The 16739-nt window shown below is 47.9% G+C and overlaps 1 protein-coding gene across 1 annotated transcript in view; it reads left to right on the top strand.

Annotated features, from left to right (window-relative positions):
- The window catches only part of LOC102286182 (craniofacial development protein 1), a 103802-nt gene that overhangs the window by 82150 nt on the left and 4913 nt on the right, over positions 1-16739 (top strand). The window contains exon 6 of the mRNA XM_005894307.3: positions 7629-7787. Coding sequence (XP_005894369.1) covers positions 7629-7787 — 159 coding nt within the window. The remainder of the gene's footprint in view (positions 1-7628; positions 7788-16739) is intronic.

Consider the following 16739-nt stretch of genomic DNA (forward strand, 5'->3'; position numbering starts at 1 on the left):
TCATAAGAGAGACCAGAGACTGTGCAGTTACAGGACTCCTACTGCTTTGAGGAGCTGACTGTGGAGGGATGGTGTGTCTTCTGTAGAAAGGGCTGCTCATTTAAATAGAACCAAGTCAGCTAAAATAGTCCTCCCAGCAAGCAAAACAGTCCTGTGCTTAACAGATAGGGAAGAAAAAGTTGGAAAGGGCTTTCTGTAATAAAGTATTTTAGAAGAGCTTACGGAGAAGGCAATGGCACCCCACTCCAGTACTCTTGCCTGGAAAATCCCATGGATGGAGGAGCCTGGTAGGCTGCGGTCCATGGGGTCGCTGAGGGTCGGACACGACTGAGCGACTTCACTTTCACTTTTCACTTTCATGCATTGGAGGAGGAAATGGCAACCCACTCCAGTGTTCTTGCCTGGAGAATCCCTGCTGTCTATGGTGTCGCACAGAGTCAGACACAACTGAAGTGACTTAGCAGCAGCAGCAGAGGAGCTTAGAATTCAGGGCTTTTGCTACCAAAATCATCACCTAGCTTTCACAGACATGCTGTAAAGATGGAGAGCAGCTGAAATCAAATCAGACAAAACTTAACTTCCTTTTACTCTTGGATTGGCATAAGATCAATAAAACAGAGTTAGCACACCGTTTTCTATTTGTACAAAAACTGCTACTTGTTGCCAGCTTTTATTTCACCTTTTGCTGGTAGACGCCTTTTTTCTTTTTCTGTTTTTTTGTTTTTTTGGCTGGCAGTGTATCAATGTCAGTATTTCTAGTTTTCCACTTCACTGCGCCCAATGTCCCATAGAATACTGGCAGTACAATGTTGGGAAGTGAATGGGATTTAAACTCTTTTCCTAATGTGCCACTGGCTTCCAGTCCATTTCCTTGAGTCGTCTGGTCTTGGGCTTTGGGAAGATTACTTAGAGACTTGCACAGGTGGGGAGTGAAATTGGCCCAGGGACTGGGGCTTTACTTCTCATTCTTAGGGATTTCAGCTTAATCCAAAGATGATCTGCAAGAGAACAGGCAGACGGCTCTCACTGAAGAGTTTCAATCATAAACCTTCTTTGCATTTCTCAGGGAGAACCATGCCAGTTCCAGACCTTTGTATGGCTCTTAGACCATGGGTGAGCTGCGAAAAGTCCACTCCTGCCTTGTAAACAGATGCCAAATACTAAGGAAACTGCTTATCTCTGCCAAGAAATCTTAGCTCCAAATAATTTGCATTTTAGTGGTTACGCAAGTTGTGAGCCGGAAGGCATAGGCTTGAGTTGGGCTGTGAGCGTGGGGGTTCCAGGTGGAGTCAGTGGCGCTCCCAGGCACTTGTGTTGACCTTGTCCTTGCTGGTTCAATTTTGGAGCTTCCTTTTCTTTGCTGTTGGTTCAAATGTAGTGTTAAAAACTTCTGTTATAAGAGAAAATTCATTTGCCCACTGTCAAATCCTATTAAACATGTAGTGATCACATGCCATGGCAAGGCTTTGTACGATGCTGAGTGAGCCAAGAATGAGTAAACATGGGTCCTGTGTACAGTGAGCTCCAGGACAACAGGGAAGATAAGAATATTCCCCCAACCCCCAAAATCAGCAGTGAAACTGGAGTGTGGAAGGGATGGCCAAAGGTGAGCTGTCCTCATCTCTCGTATCAGCAGGGTGATCACAGCACTGAGTGCTGACCCAGGTCTCTCTCTCACTGTGCACCTGGGCAGATTTCTTAACCTTCTTAGAGTTTAGTTAACGCATCTCTAAAACAAAGAGCTTGCATTAGCCGGCCTCTCAGCTGCTCCTTCTTTTGTGCCCTAATAGTATTTGGTCACAATTTTTTGGTATAATCATCTCCTCCACCAGATTTTCTCCTAGAAGCCAGGAATTATGCTTTATATATTTTTGTATCAAACCCTAGTTCCAAGAACACTGTCTGGTGTACAGTAATTTCTGAATAATCTCTGTCGGATGTGTCCAATGAACGAATGGACTCTAAATTCATTCCCAAACCTCAAATTCTATTCTGTGGGACCACTGGGCGCCTGAGGCTGATTTTAAAGATCATGGGAAAGATGTTCCCACTCTTTCTTGAGAACCAGTTGCTGTATCCTGTCATCCTTTCTATTTCTGTTTAAGAAGTTATTTTTCCAACTCCTTTCCAGTACATCTTATAAATAAATAGCAGGATACAGAGCTTCACTGAACATGGCCAGATAAAGCAATGCTTTTGCTATGGAACAGATCAGTTGGGTGAATCTGTGTCCATGTTCATGGGACTGGAACAAAGAAAACATGTTACTTTAATATCTTTATAATAGACTTAACAGGATAGACTTTATCATTTAGTTACAATGAATTTTGTTAAACCTACATTTCAGGGGCTAAAAGGCAGCATAAGTTCTAGCAGATTATCACTGTAAACTTTGAATTCAGAAAGGAAAAAGACAACAGTCGTTTTGCCCTTTTATCCTTTTTACTTTTCTGAGGTTCTGAATCTTCTTTTGTGAGGTCTTGGCTGGTGTCTGGTGTTGGGGCAGGTCAGCAGGCTTGGCGTGGCGGGACGGGAATTGCGATAATTGCTGACTGATGGGGGGCGGACGGAACGCACAGAAGCGAAGGCTTAGTGAGGGTCTCTCACCAGCACGCTGCGCGCTCAGCCACACCATGATGGCACAGAGGCCAACTGGCCATGCTCCTCAGATGGGACTAGTGTTCACACCAAGCATATGGTCGTTAGGTCAGCAGAGCAGGAGGAGGTGGTTGAAATGTCACGCGTTACGTGGAAAACATCTTGGCAGCAATATTCTGGACGCGTCTGAATATAACATTCTGGATGCATTCTGAGGGAGCAAGTGCAGAGGCCCCCTGTGAGCTTCGGCCTCTAAAGGTGGGTGACGGTTCTCTTGAATGTGGTTTCTGTGACACAGCTCACCCCACTTTGGAACCAAGACTGGAAAGTCTGCAGCTGGGGAAGGGGTTGAGCTGTCAGAGCCAACTTTCTGGTAGTCTCTTGCCCTTATGGCTTAGGATCCAGAACAAACTGTGATGCCTGAAGCTGCTCGGGTTCCTGCTGACAGCAGAGAGGTCAGCAAGGGAATTAGGAGTCTCCCCTTTCCCTGGTTGCCCAGTACACAGCTGCTCAGTGCCTGTGGGACGTAGTGCTGGCTCACCATCTCCTAGCCCAGCCGCTGTTGTGAGGTGGGGCGTGTAGGGCACGGCATGCTTTGCATTTCCCAGCGGGGCAGAGATGCTCCCAGCCGCAGCCCAGAAGCTATCTGCTGCTGCCTGCCTCAGCTTTCCTGAAAGCCTGATGGATGAACCTTTGCAGCAAAGAGGGGGCCAAGGTCAGGGTCGATCTGCCTTCCTGAAGGCTGCGATGGACTGACGCCAGGACTGTGCCACTGCAGCCCTGTTTCAAGATGGGAAGCGATGTGAGACCCCACGTGCCAGACTCCAGGAGAGGTGCTGGTCTCAGTGATGAGGCCGCCAAGTGTTTCGGCTACTGCTGTAAATGTGTGGTTCACTTTGCTTTAGCCTCAAATAAAAGGTGGGTAATTTTGCTTTTGAGGCCATCAAATTAGGAAATCATGCACTGTGTTAATGATCCTGTGCAGGCGGACCTGGAAGCTTTTCCATAAAGCGTAATAGAACAGGTGACATTTTGCTGATGTTCACTGGTGAACAAGGCAAAGGGGGGTTGTGACTGTTTTCCTTTTCTAGCACCCTCTTCACTGCTATGTGCAAAAATCATTTTCCTGTTGTTGAAAAGATGGTGTATTCTAGTAACGCCATCAGAGCTGTAGGCTAAGGGGAAGAGATGTGTACAAAGTCATGGTGTTGCCCAGATAAAATGGGGAATCCTGAGTTGCTGAGAACTGATTGGCAAATGTAAGTGGAAATTCCTCCCCTTCAGTTTAGTTCAGTTTAGTCACTCAGTCGTGTCCGACTCTTTGCCACCCCATGAATTGCAGCACACCAGGCCTCCCTGTCCATCACCAACTCCTGGAGTTCACCCAAACTCACGTCCATCGAGTCGGTGATGCCATCCAGCCATCTCATCCTCTGTCGTCCCCTTCTCCTCCTGCCCCCAATCCCTCCCAGCATCAGGGTCTTTTCCAGTGAGTCAACTCTTCACATGAAGTGGCCAAAGTACTGGAGTTTCAGCTTTAGCATCATTCCTTCCAAAGAAATCCCAGGGCTGATCTCCTTCAGAATGGACTGGTTGGATCTCCTTGCAGTCCAAGGGACTCTCAAGAGTCTTCTCCAACACCACAGTTCAAAAGCATCAATTCTTCGGCGCTCAGCTTTCTTCACAGTCCAACTCTCACATCCATACATGACTATTGGAAAAACTATAGCCTTTACTAAACAGACCTTTGTTGGCAAAGTAATGTCTCTGCTGTTGAATATGCTATCTAGGTTGGTCATAACTTGCCTTCCAAGGAGTGAGCATCTTTTAATTTCATGGCTGCAGTCACCATATGCAGTGATTTTGGAGCCCAAAAAAATAAAGTCTGACACTGTTTCCTCCACTTAGAATTTCCTAATTTAGAAGTGTTCTGAATACCTTTTATTCTAAAAAGTTCTAATCCTCTCCCACTAGTTGGTTCTGTGGTCCAGGTAACACTGTTGCTGTTGGCAACTATATCCCCGTGCTGGAGAGAGATTTGGAAGATTTGGAAACCCAGAACTGAAGTGTCCACACCATACAGAGCTGGCACAGGGCAAGTCGTGTTTCTCCTGAGCATCTTTGTTAGATTCCCGTCAAAGCAGAACCTTGGGGAAGGCTTTGAGTGCAGGTAGCTTATTTGGGAAGGCGTCTCAAGAAGCAAGAGTTGAGGGAGCGGGGGAGGTGAGGCCGGGGAGAGGGAAAAGCCAGTACAGGCGTGTGTGTGTGCCCAAGGCCACAAGGGCTCCGCGTCACCAGGACTTCTGAGGAGCATTCAAGTGTGCCTCCTGCAGCCGCCTGTGTGAGCATAAGAGCTTGGCCCGCTTAGCCACCAGCTCCCCACAGTCATTCCACCACAGTGCCTGTGACACATGGACAGGGTTGGAGGAGGCCCTGTGGCCAGAAACGAGAAGCCTGCAGGTATGCGGTTTTGGTGAGGTGTCAGCAGTGGCCCTGAGCGTCCTCAGAGCTGACTGGTGTGGCCGCAGCTGAGAGTGGAGTCCCTCAGGCACGTGTACAGGAGCAGGGCTGCGACGGAAGAGAACCGGGGCGCTCTTGAAGCTCCAGCAGGAAGTGTCTAATCCAGAGAGTGCGGGAAGGGCTGGGAAAGCCTCATGCAGGAAGTGGTTTCCCAGCTGAGACAAGACCAGAGAGGTAAACTGCACGGTCGGGATGGTGTGGCTGGAGCTTTGGCTGCAAAGGGAGATGTGGTGAGAGAAGGTCAGGAAGAACTTCAAGAGTGAAGGCGTTTAGACTTTATCGTAAGAGCAGTTGGGGGTCAGGGAGGAGATACTTAAACAGAAAGATGTGATAAGATTTGTATTTTAGGAAACTCACTCTGAAGACAGCATATATTAATAGAATCATTAATAGAATCATACATTAATAGAATCAATGATGGGACAAGATAAAAGTCAGGGAGACAAGTGAAGAGGCTGCTGAATTATCCAGGTGAGAGAAAAAACTGAGAGCCAGTATAGTGCAGCAGGTGAGAAGTGGAAACATTGGAGCCGTATTAAGTTTCCTCATCCCTCCTCATGCTCTGTCCTGGTAAAATATCACCGTCTGCAATGCAGGAGACACACGTTCAATCCCTGGGTCATGAAGATCCCCTGGAGAAGGAAATGGCACCCCACTCCAGTATTCTTGCCTGGAGAATCCCATGGACAGAGGAGCCTGGTGGCCTACAGTCCATGGGGTTGCACAGAGGTGGACATCATTGAGTGACCAAGCACACACTCATGCTCTGTTCCTGGTAAAATACAGTCTGTGTGTGGATGGAGAGACTGCTGTAGGGACTGAGTTATCTGAGTATGAATTGAAAGCTCATTAAAAACTGTTTGGAAAATTCATAAGCAAATTGGGAACAAAGTAGCCATTAGAAAATCTCTCAAGTAAATACACACACTCGAGGTGAGAGCACAGCGCCCTACACTGAGGGCCAGAAAAGCCTTGTTTTATCCTGGATCTGCATCTGCTGTTGGTTTGACCTTTCTGTATCATTTAACCTCTCTACTCTTGGTTTATTTGTCCAACTCAAAGTGAGGACAGTGACGCCTGCCCAGCCTCTTCTGAGTTGATCTTAAGCTGACAGCATATAGTAGGGTATGACCACGACAGGGAAGCTAACATCCCCTCCACCAGTATAAACAGAATGAGAATGTGGAAGGTAATTGTCCAGCCCCTAGAGTCTTGTGTTCACTGTGGACACTGGCCTGTCGCCTCTCTCCAGGGCAGAGGTAGTAAGCCGTCCCTCCCCAGCACTGTGCTGCAGGGACGTGGGACTTCAGAATAGTTGGTGAGTCAAGATCACCTCGAAGGTTCCTCCTCCACCTCTGAGACTTGGTGCTCCTTTTTCACAGGCATTAGGGAGAATAAGATGAGAAAATGGCTATGAAAAGCACTTGGAGAATTAGCCTTCTAGACAAGTGAGGGTACTATTACCAGTGTTATCAGTAGGCCTTGTGATGTTAGCTCATAGAGTTTTAAAATGTTTTAACTCTGTTGCATATCCCAGTAAAGCAGAAAATGATTTCTAATTTTCTGTATGCTGGTATATAACTTGTTTTACTTTCTAAAGAGACCAAAAGCCATGTTCCTTCTGTAATTCCTTCTTGTAGAACCTTCTTACTAGCTGCAGTCTGTTTTGCTTATTTGAGCTCACACATTTAACATTGACTGGAAACATGCGACCTGCCAGGACTTGAACTTGGGCATGTAGGGTTTCTCCCGCCGTCCATGATAGCATCACCAGCAAGCAGAGCACAGGCTGTACATTCCTTGCTCTCGGGGTGAGGAATGTTCTCCACCTCCTGGGAAAAACCAGGGTCCTGACTCACAGGAGTTGAAAGGAAACGATCTTAAGAGTCTTTCAAAGCTGTTATGACTTCTTGCTCATCAGTGTTGGGATCTGGTTCTCGTTGTCCTGAAAGGATTCCCTGGGGCTTTAGTGCACAGATGATGACAGTGATACAGGGCGGATAACATTCACGCTGCACCTTTGCTCTGTGCCAGGTGCTGTCTTAAGCACTTTACGTAGAAGAGATATACTGCCCTGTGAGTGAGTGTTCATTTTGTGGATTAGGAAGCCGAGGCAGATGTATTGATAGTTAAATAACTCGCCTAAAGTCACATGATTCAAGTTGAAATATGAACCACGGCATGTGATTCTAAAACCAAGACTGAGTCATGCTGGACTTCTCCCTCCTTGCAGGCAGAGGCCTGTCCGTCATACACACCAAAGAGAGGTCTTTAGGATCTCCTATCCCCAGCGCGTTAGAGCGGTCGGAGGTATTAAGCAGGAAAAGCGTATTAGAATTCTGGTCTCTTCACTGTGTTCTCCACCAGAGAGGAAGTACCCTGGATGCAAACATGGCTTCCATTAAGATGCGTAGCTTGAATCTAGGGAGCCCCATGCCAGTCAGAAAAACCATTAATCAGGAGATTAGAGCTTGTACATGCTACATGTTTCATGTTTTTGCTTTCCATAGGTTAAAAAGATCAAGTGGCATGAGCAGCCTTTTGGGGAAAATCGGAGCCAAGAAGCAGAAGATGAGCACCCTAGAGAAGTCCAAGCTGGACTGGGAGAGCTTCAAGGAGGAAGAGGGCATTGGCGAAGAGCTAGCCATCCACAACCGAGGGAAGGAGGGGTAAGAACCAGCACATTCTGTTCCTCTGAAACCCTCGAAACCCTGGGAGAGCTCTTTGTACACACACCACCCAACGTAAGTAGGCGGGAGCTTTTCACGGTGAAATGAAAAATGTGAGTGCTCTGCTTTGTTGCTGAAGCTCTGCTCTCATGTGGGCAGGTCCCTCCAGCGAGGGAAACACTGAGGTGATGGGCAGGGGGTGGGAGGGCGCGAGCAGCAGCTCACCGGGGAACAGGCATGGCTACCACACTGACTCTGCTGACGTGCGGCTCCCGTGAACTGTAAGTCGCCTCCTTCGTTCATGTGGTCGGATCTGGCTCACCATACCAGCCTTGGCCGCATCCGAATTATTTGGTCTTCTGAGAAGCCAGGCAAACTCAGTGCATCAAACACAGAGCCAGTAGAGCGCCTAGATGTTGTCACATTGTTGTGGGACTTTTGTTTGGGTCGTCATGGCCCGGGCGGGCCTTCGCCCTTGGTTTCAACCTGTGTGACACACCAGCCCTCAGACAGCATCTGACTATCACGTGTACCCTCCTCTTCACTTAGCAGTACAAAGAGGATGTCCATAAACTGTGCACAGGCATATCCCAGGAGAAACGGTTTTCAGTGCTTTCTTAAGAACCTCAGAAGGAGCCAAGAACAAAGTGACTGCAGAAGTGGGTCCATGGCTCTGAGTCCACTCCCTCCCTGCATACCCGCGTGGCCCGGCCAAGGGCCCAGCGCCCGCCCCCACCACAGAGAGAGGCACGTGGCCCGGAGGACGGCCCGTAGGCCCCTACCCCTCACAGAGAGAAGCGCGCATGGCCTGGTGGACTGCCCGGCGCCCCCCCGCCCCCCGCCAACACACACACAGGCGTGTGGCCCGGCCGTCGGCCCGGTGCTCCCCCTGTCATAGAGAGAGGCGCACGTGGCCCAGCAGACGGCCCGGCACCCCCCGCCCCCAACAGAGAGAGGCGTGTGTGGCCCGGCCCCCAACAGAGAGAGGCGCGTGGCCCGGCGGACAGCCGGTCAACCCTGCCCCTCGCCGGCAAGGGCTCTCCCTGTAATTCGTGTGCATCCCTAAGGCTCAGCTCTTTTGCCAGTAAAACTGTGGTAATAGTACCACCGTTGGTGGTAGTGAGGCTGTCGTGAGACAAAACTTGTGATCTGTGTATCATGCGTATAAGTATATAGCACAGGCAGCCCTCAGAGGTGTGCAGGTTCAGTTCCAGACCAACACGATGAAGCAGATGACACAATAAAGCCTTCATGGGGATTTTTGGTTTCCCAGTGCACATAAGTTATGTTCATACTATACTGATAGTCTGTTAGTGTGCAAGGATTATATGTAGAACCCAATGTACATACCTAACTTAAAAATACTTTATTGCTACAAAATGCTAACAATCATCTGACAATACAAAATTGCCACAGTCCTGCAGTTTGTACAAAAACAGTATCTGCACATGCAATGTAGTGGAGCACAATAAAATGAGACACATAAAGCCTTGGAGAAGACTCTTGAGAGTCCCTTGGACTGCAAGGAGATCCAACCAGTCCATTCTGAAGGAGATCAGTCCTGGGTGTTCATTGGAAGGACTGATGCTAAAGCTGAAACTCCAATACTTTGGCCACCTCATGCGAAGAGTTGACTCATTGGAAAAGACTCTGATGCTGGGAGGGATTGGGGGCAGGAGGAGAAGGGGGCGACAGAGGATGAGATGGCTGGATGGCATCACCGACTCGATGGACATGAGTCTGAGTGAACTCCGGGAGTTGCTGACAGACAGGGAGGCCTGGCGTGCTGCAATTCATGGGGTCGCAAAGAGTTGGACACGACTGAGCGACTGGACTGAACTGAACTGAAAGCCCTTAGCAGAACACCTGTCAGTGTCACTTAAAGGTCTGTATTAAGTGGTAGTTCAGTTCACTTCAGTTCAGTCGCTCAGTCGTGTCCAACTCTTTGCAACCCCATGAATCGCAGCACGCCAGGCCTCCCTGTCTGTCAGCAACTCCCGGAGTTCACTCAGACTCATGTCCATCGAGTCGGTGATGCCATCCAGCCATCTCATCCTCTGTCGCCCCCTTCTCCTCCTGCCCCCAATCCCTCCCAGCATCAGAGTGTTTTCCAATGAGTCAACTCTTCGCATGAGGTGGCCAAAGTACTGGAGTTTCAGTTCTAGCATCAGTCCTTCCAAAGAACACCCAGGGCTGATCTCCTTCAGAATGGACTGGTTGGATCTCCTTGCAGTCCAAGGGACCCTCAAGAGTCTTCTCCAACACCACAGTTCAAAAGCATCAATTCTTTGGCGCTCAGCTTTCTTCACAGTCCAACTCTCACATCCATACATGACTACTGGAAAAACCATAGCCTTGACTAGACGGACCTTTGTTGGCAAAGTAATGTCTCTGCTTTTGAATATGCTATCTAGGTTGGTCATAACTTTCCTTCCAAGGAGCAAGCGTGTTTTAATTTCATGGCTGCAGTCACCATCTGCACTGATTTTGGAGCACAGAAAAATTAAGTCTGACACTGTTTCCACTGTTTCCCCATCTATTTCCCATGAAGTGATGGGGCCGGATGCCATGATGTTCGTTTTCTGAATGTTGAGCTTTAAGCCAACTTTTTCACTCTCCGCTTTCACTTTCATCAAGAGGCTTTTTAGTTCCTCTTCACTTTCTGCCATAAGGGTAGTGTCATCTGCATATCTAAGGTTATTGATATTTCTCCCGGCAATCTTGATCCCAGGTTGTGCTTCTTCAAGCCCAGCTTAAGTGGTAGTAGCTCAGGTTTATTTGTAATCTAAATCCTAATAAAGATAGGTGGGAGATTTGTTGGGGGGGCGGGGTCATTTTTCTAGATTAGGTTTCAAGACTATGTGAATGAATGTAGAAGCTGATCAGGATATGAAAATTTTTTTTTTCTAATGACGTTATGAGCTTGTGTAGCTACCAGGCTTCTGGGTTCGTCTGTCAGAGATGGTTTGCCACAGGACAAAGGCAGAAGTGCCAAAGCCATCCGAGGAAGGCCCACGAGAAAGCACTGGCAGGGGTCAGTGTTACCCGGAGGTCTCTGATGCGCGCCCCAACCTCCCCTCTCTGATTCAGCCCGGGCAGCTCAGCCCCGCCTCTTCTCGTGTTTGCCCGGTGATCTCAGGCAGCGGAGAAACTGCCAGTGTGTGCCACACTTTACTGCTTCTCTGAGGATTGATTATATGGGTTAGACAATGTTCTTTCTGTTAATAGAGGTCTTGTAAAAGTAAGGAGTGGTGCTGCTGAGGATAAGGGAGAGATAAGAAAATGTCTGGAAGCGAAAACAAGATGATTAAAAAGGACATCTGCCCCAGGAGGGCTTTTCAGGCAATGGAGAATCACATAACTGGGTTAGGGAACAGCCAGGAGCATGGAACTTTGCAGCTCTCTGCTTTTCCCTCGTCTCTGAGCCTTCCCCGCCCCGGCCAGACGATTCCATGGATCTGATTGTGTTTTTCCAGTGCTGATCTCATGACTGCAGTGCTCTGCTTCAGCTCCTCTCACCTGCCCTCTCCAGGGCCCACCCCACACCTGCACTCACTGCCTTTACTGGCTTCTGCTGGCTGATTAAGGGCCCAGCCCCTAGTCCAAGGAAGGAACTGTTTCTCTGGTTCTTAACCTTGGCCAAGCACAAGTATCTTCTGGGTTTTTCCCAGAGTTCACATGACAAAGACATCCCTGTGCACTGCTGAATCAAGAGTCAAGGGTGTGAGTGTGTGTGCATGCACACGTGTACATATACACAATGGAATACTACTCAGCCATAATAAATAATGAAAATTTGGACTTCCTTGGAGGTACAGTAGATAAGAATACACCTGCCAATGCAGGGGACATGGGTTTGATCCCTGGTCCGTAAAGATTCCACATGCCATGGAGCAAGTAAGCCTGTGCACCACAGCTACTGAGCTCACAATCTAGAGCCCATGAGCTTCAACTACCGGGTTCATGCACATTTTAGGGCCCTCAAGCCATGAATACTGAGCCCAAGTGCTGCACTACTGGAGCCTACACACCCTAGAGCCCATGCTCTGCAACGAGAAGCCTGCGAAGGAAGAGCAGCCCCTGCTGCCACAGCTAGAGAAAGCTTGCATGCAACAACGAAGACCCAGCATGACAACAAAGAGTGAAAGTTTGCCATTTGCAACAACATGGATGGACTTAGAGGATATTATGCTGCTGCTGCTGCTGCTGAGTCACTTCAGTCGTGTCCGACTCTGTGCGACCCCATAGACCGCAGCCCACCAGGCTCCCCCGTCCCTGGGACTCTCCAGGCAAGAACACTGGAGTGGGTTGCCATTGCCTTCTCCCATATTATGCCTAGTGAGATGCTTAGTGAAATAAGTCAGAGAAAGACTAATACTGTGTGATACCGTTTATATGTGGAATCTAACCTAGTAAATAAAACATAAATAAGCTACATGGGAACATAGCCAATATTTTATAACTATATGGAGTATAACCTTTAAAAATGATGAATTACTGGGGAGTTCCTGATGGGCCAGTGGTTAAGACTCTGCTTCCACAGCAGGGGACACCTGTTGTCTCTTGGTCAAGGGACTAAGATCTCACAAGCCATGCAGCATGGCCAAAAAATTGTGAATTGCTGTGGAGAATTCCATGGACAGAGGAGCCTGGTGGTTACAGTCTATAGGGTCGCAAAGAGTTGAACATGACTGAAGTGACTTAGCACAGCACACCTAGAACTTATATAATATTGTGCATCAACTGTACCTCGATTAAAAAAAAAAATCACAGATACCAGTATCTTTAAATCACTCCTCAGGTGCTTCTCAGGTACAGCCAGGATTGAGAATCACTAGACCACAGCAACAAAATTCTAGAAATGAGAGCAAGATAGTCAGCTGCTGGGTGAGCCTTTCCAGCACCTGCATAACTAGAAAGCCGACTGGAGAACAGGCAAGATTTCTGTGAAGAAGTGAGCCCAGTGCCACAGTGTCAAAGGGCAGGGAACACAAGCCAAACCTGAAAGGTCTGTTTGGTCAGGTCCCCAGATTCCCTTGCACAGATGCCAACGAGGGCAGAGATCATTTGGGGAGAGTCTACTTTGAGGGTGGAGAATCCCAGACAGGGTTACCCTGGAACAAAAGTGATCTCTGCTGAAACTAAGAAGGGGGAAAGATCATATTTGATAACATCTCGAATAAGGTACTTGTGAGTAATCATTGGCCTCTACCATAGTTACGAGACTGTGACCTTTTTACAGGCACCATATTTAAATTGTTCTCACATAGAAGAATCCAGATCACAAACACAAAATGATTACAGGTGATGAAAACATTCCTGTAATACAGTCCTGATTAAGATAGAGAGAGTGAAAGCGCTCAGACATGTCCGATTCTTTGCAACCCCATGGACTGTAGCCCACCACACTCCTCCATCCATGGGATTCTCCAGGCAAGAATACTGGAGTGGGTTACCATTTCCTTCTCCAGAGGATCTTCCCGACCCAGGGATCAAACCCGGCTCTTCCTCTTTGTAGGCAGACGCTTTATGGTCTGAGCCACCAGGGAAGTCAAAAATAAGATAGAGTTGAGGTTAAAAGATTATGTTGTGCTTTTTGTGTTTTGATAGTAATTCTGCTTCAGTAAGTGCTATGCCATCTTTCGCCTTGTAAACCTTTGATACAATTTGAAGCTACATTGGTCAGTATTGAATTATTATTGTCCAGTCTTTTAAAAGCAATTTTGCTATCTTAAAGTATTCACAAAAAGAAGCAAAGCACCTTGAGAAACAGCAGACACAGCAAACACCAGGCACAATCAGGATCAGACTGGCAGAGAATTTGGACAATGAAGATAGCAGATACGGATTTTAATACAGTTATGCCTGCTGTATTCAAATAAGTAAACAAACGTGAAAATATTTACGAGAAGAAGAAACTATAAACAGTGGCCCTAGAACTCCCCTTATGGTCCAGTGGTTGAGAGTCTGCCTGCCAGTGCCGGGAACACAGGTTCGACCCCTGGTCTGGGAAGGTTCCACATGCTGCAGGGCACCTAGCCCTGTGCACTACAGCTACTGACCCCCTGCTCCAGGCCCGTGCTCTGCAGCAAGAGAAGCCACCGCAGTGAGAAACCCCACCACCGCAACTGGGGAAGCCTCTTGTGCAGCAGTGAGCACCCCGTGCTCTGCAATGGAGACCCAGCTCAGCCAAACATAAATAAAATTTTGTTTAAAGTGGCCCTAGCAGATTTGAAAAAGACCCAAACAAAATTTCTAGAAGTGAACTTTTTTTTTTTTTTAAGAAGTGAACATTTTAATAACCATAATTAAAAGTGGAGAGGATAGATTTAATAGTAGTTAGATCATTATCTAAGAGCATACATGAACTGGAAAAGAGCCAGAAGAAATCATCCAGAATATACTTCAGAGAGACAAAAGACAAAAAAAATAATAAAGAGGGAAGTGAAGCTTCCTAGAGGACAGTGTAGGAAAAGATGAAAGACACCTCTATAGACTTTAAAACCCAAAGAATCCCAAGATAAATAGAAACCCACACTGCAGGGTGGAACTACAGACAACCAAAGACAAAAAGAGAAGTCTTAAGAGCAGCCAGAAAAAAAGTGACTTCTCTGAGAAGAAGGGTTATACTGACAGGTAGCTTCTCAATAACAGAACTTCTAATAACATCCCCAAACTGGAAACAGCTTGCTGCTGCTACTGCTAAGTCACTTCAGTCATGTCCGACTCTGCGACCCCATAGACGGCAGCCCACCAGGCTCCCCCATCCCTGGCATTCTTCAGGCAAGAATACTGGAGTGGGTTGCCATTTCCTTCTCTAATGCATGAAAGTGAAAAGTGAAAGTGAAGTCGCTCAGTCGTGTCTGACCCTCAGCGACCCCATGGACTGCAGCCTTCCAGGCTCCTCCATCCATGGGATTTTCCAGGCAGGAGTACTGGAGTGGGGTGCCATTGCCTTCTCCAGGAAACAGCTTAGATGTCGATAAATAGTGTACTAGACAGGAGAAGGCAATGGCATCCCACTCCAGTACTCTTGCCTGGAAAATCCCATGGACGCAGGAGCCTGGTGGGCTGCAGTCCATGGGGTCGCGCAAAGTCGGACACGACTGAGCAACTTCACTTTCACTTTCCACTTTCATGCATCGGAGAAGGAAATGGCAACCCACTCCAGCGTTCTTGCCTGGAGAATCCCAGGGACAGGGGAGCCTGGTGGGCTGCCATCTATGGGGTCGCACAAAGTCGGGCACAGCTGAAGTGATTTAGCCGCAGCAGCAGATAAAATGTGACGTGTTCATGTACTGGGATACTCTTTAGCTACTGGAGTGAACATGGGTACGTTTTGGTGACATAATAACACAAGTTCATGCAGTATGATGCCATGTATTTTATTGATATAATTCCATTTACACAAAGGTCAAAAATGGGCAAAAACAGTGTGTCCGTTAGGTCAGTCTGTGAAGAAGCAAGTCAGAAAAGAATACACACCATGTATGTCTGTGTTGAGTTCACGGTTAGGCCATCACCAGGTCAAGAAGCAGAATGCTGCCAGCCTTCTGGAGGCACGTGTGTGTCTCTCACCACCACCCACATACCCGTATCCAACACCCAAGCCCAGCCAGGTGTGAGCCTGCCCACATTTCCACTTTCAAGTTTCTGCTCCTCTGACATTACATTGTAGTTCTGTCTGATTGTGAATCATTATAAAGCAAGCTCTCCCAGGCCAGCTTGGGTTTCTCTGGGGTGCTCAACCTCTGTTTCTTGGCTGGCTTTATAATGATTCATCTGCCTTGCCCATTTTATACTGTGAGGGTGTGGTGGTGGTGTAGTTGCTAAGTCGTGTCTGACTCTTGTAACCCCATGGCTGTAGCCCGCCAGGCTCTTCTGTCTATGGGACTCTCCTGGCAAAAATACTGGAGTGGGTTGCCATTCTCCAGGGCATCTTCCCAACCAAGAAACTGAACCTGGGTCTCCTGCATTGCAGGTAAATTCTTTACCGTCTGAGCTACGAGGGAGTTGGGTGTATGTTCTGTTTTACAATAAACTGAATTGAGGTTGAATTCAACTCCTGGCCCTACTGCCAGCCCGTCATGTGCTGTAGCCCCGTTTCTTCACCTGTGCAGTAGAAACTCTTCAGTATCCTCCCGGGTTTTTTACGGGAATTAGATAATAAGTTGGGGAATGTCTGGCATGTTTACAGATAGGGTTCCCCCCGCCCCATCCCCAGTCTCCCCCACTTCCTTTCTCCCGTCTGCCGTTACTGGCCATGCCCAGCTTAGGGCCTCATTGGAAGGCTGGGCGCTCTGTGCCTCTAAACTCCTTCCTGGTGTAGTCCTGCCAAGCCTTCAGGGACACTTACCAGCTGTGGCCTGTACAGCCTGGGGGCATCTCCCCTCAGTCCTGGGCTTTAGGGTAGGAGACCCTAGGCCCAAGTCCTGAGCAGGTCCTCACATTCTCTCCTCCAGGAAAGCACACTAATTCTGTGGCTTAGGTCCCCAAAAAGCTACCCCTGCCTGAGCATCCCACTGAGCTGAAGACTCCTGTAGCAGCCATTTAGTTCACGTCTCCATTTGCATATATAAGACATACCTCAAATTTAACATCCAGAACCAAATACGGATAGCCCCCGCTTTTCAGGAGTTTGCTCTGTGCCATTTTGCTTTTACCAAAAACCTCCATGAATGCTCTCCCTTTTCTCCCTAACTGAAAGAAATCTGAAGGGGTTTCATTTTCACCAAAAAGGTAGTTGCTTCCCACCATGTCAGCTAAGAGAGGTGTCCTAGGAACACTACTTTCAGATAGCAGGGGAAACCTGGGCCTGCTTTCTTTCCATAAATAGCCTCCTTCCTCAGACTTCTCAGAAAAGGGGACCATCCCATCCACTCAGCTGATGAAAGAAAACCCTCGGAGTCAGTCCTAAAAGTCCAACAGAAAATTCTCCTGTGAAGCACTTCG

The sequence above is a fragment of the Bos mutus genome, chromosome 18 (assembly GCF_027580195.1).
Source record: "Bos mutus isolate GX-2022 chromosome 18, NWIPB_WYAK_1.1, whole genome shotgun sequence".
In the NCBI taxonomy this organism is placed as follows: Eukaryota; Metazoa; Chordata; class Mammalia; order Artiodactyla; family Bovidae; genus Bos; species Bos mutus.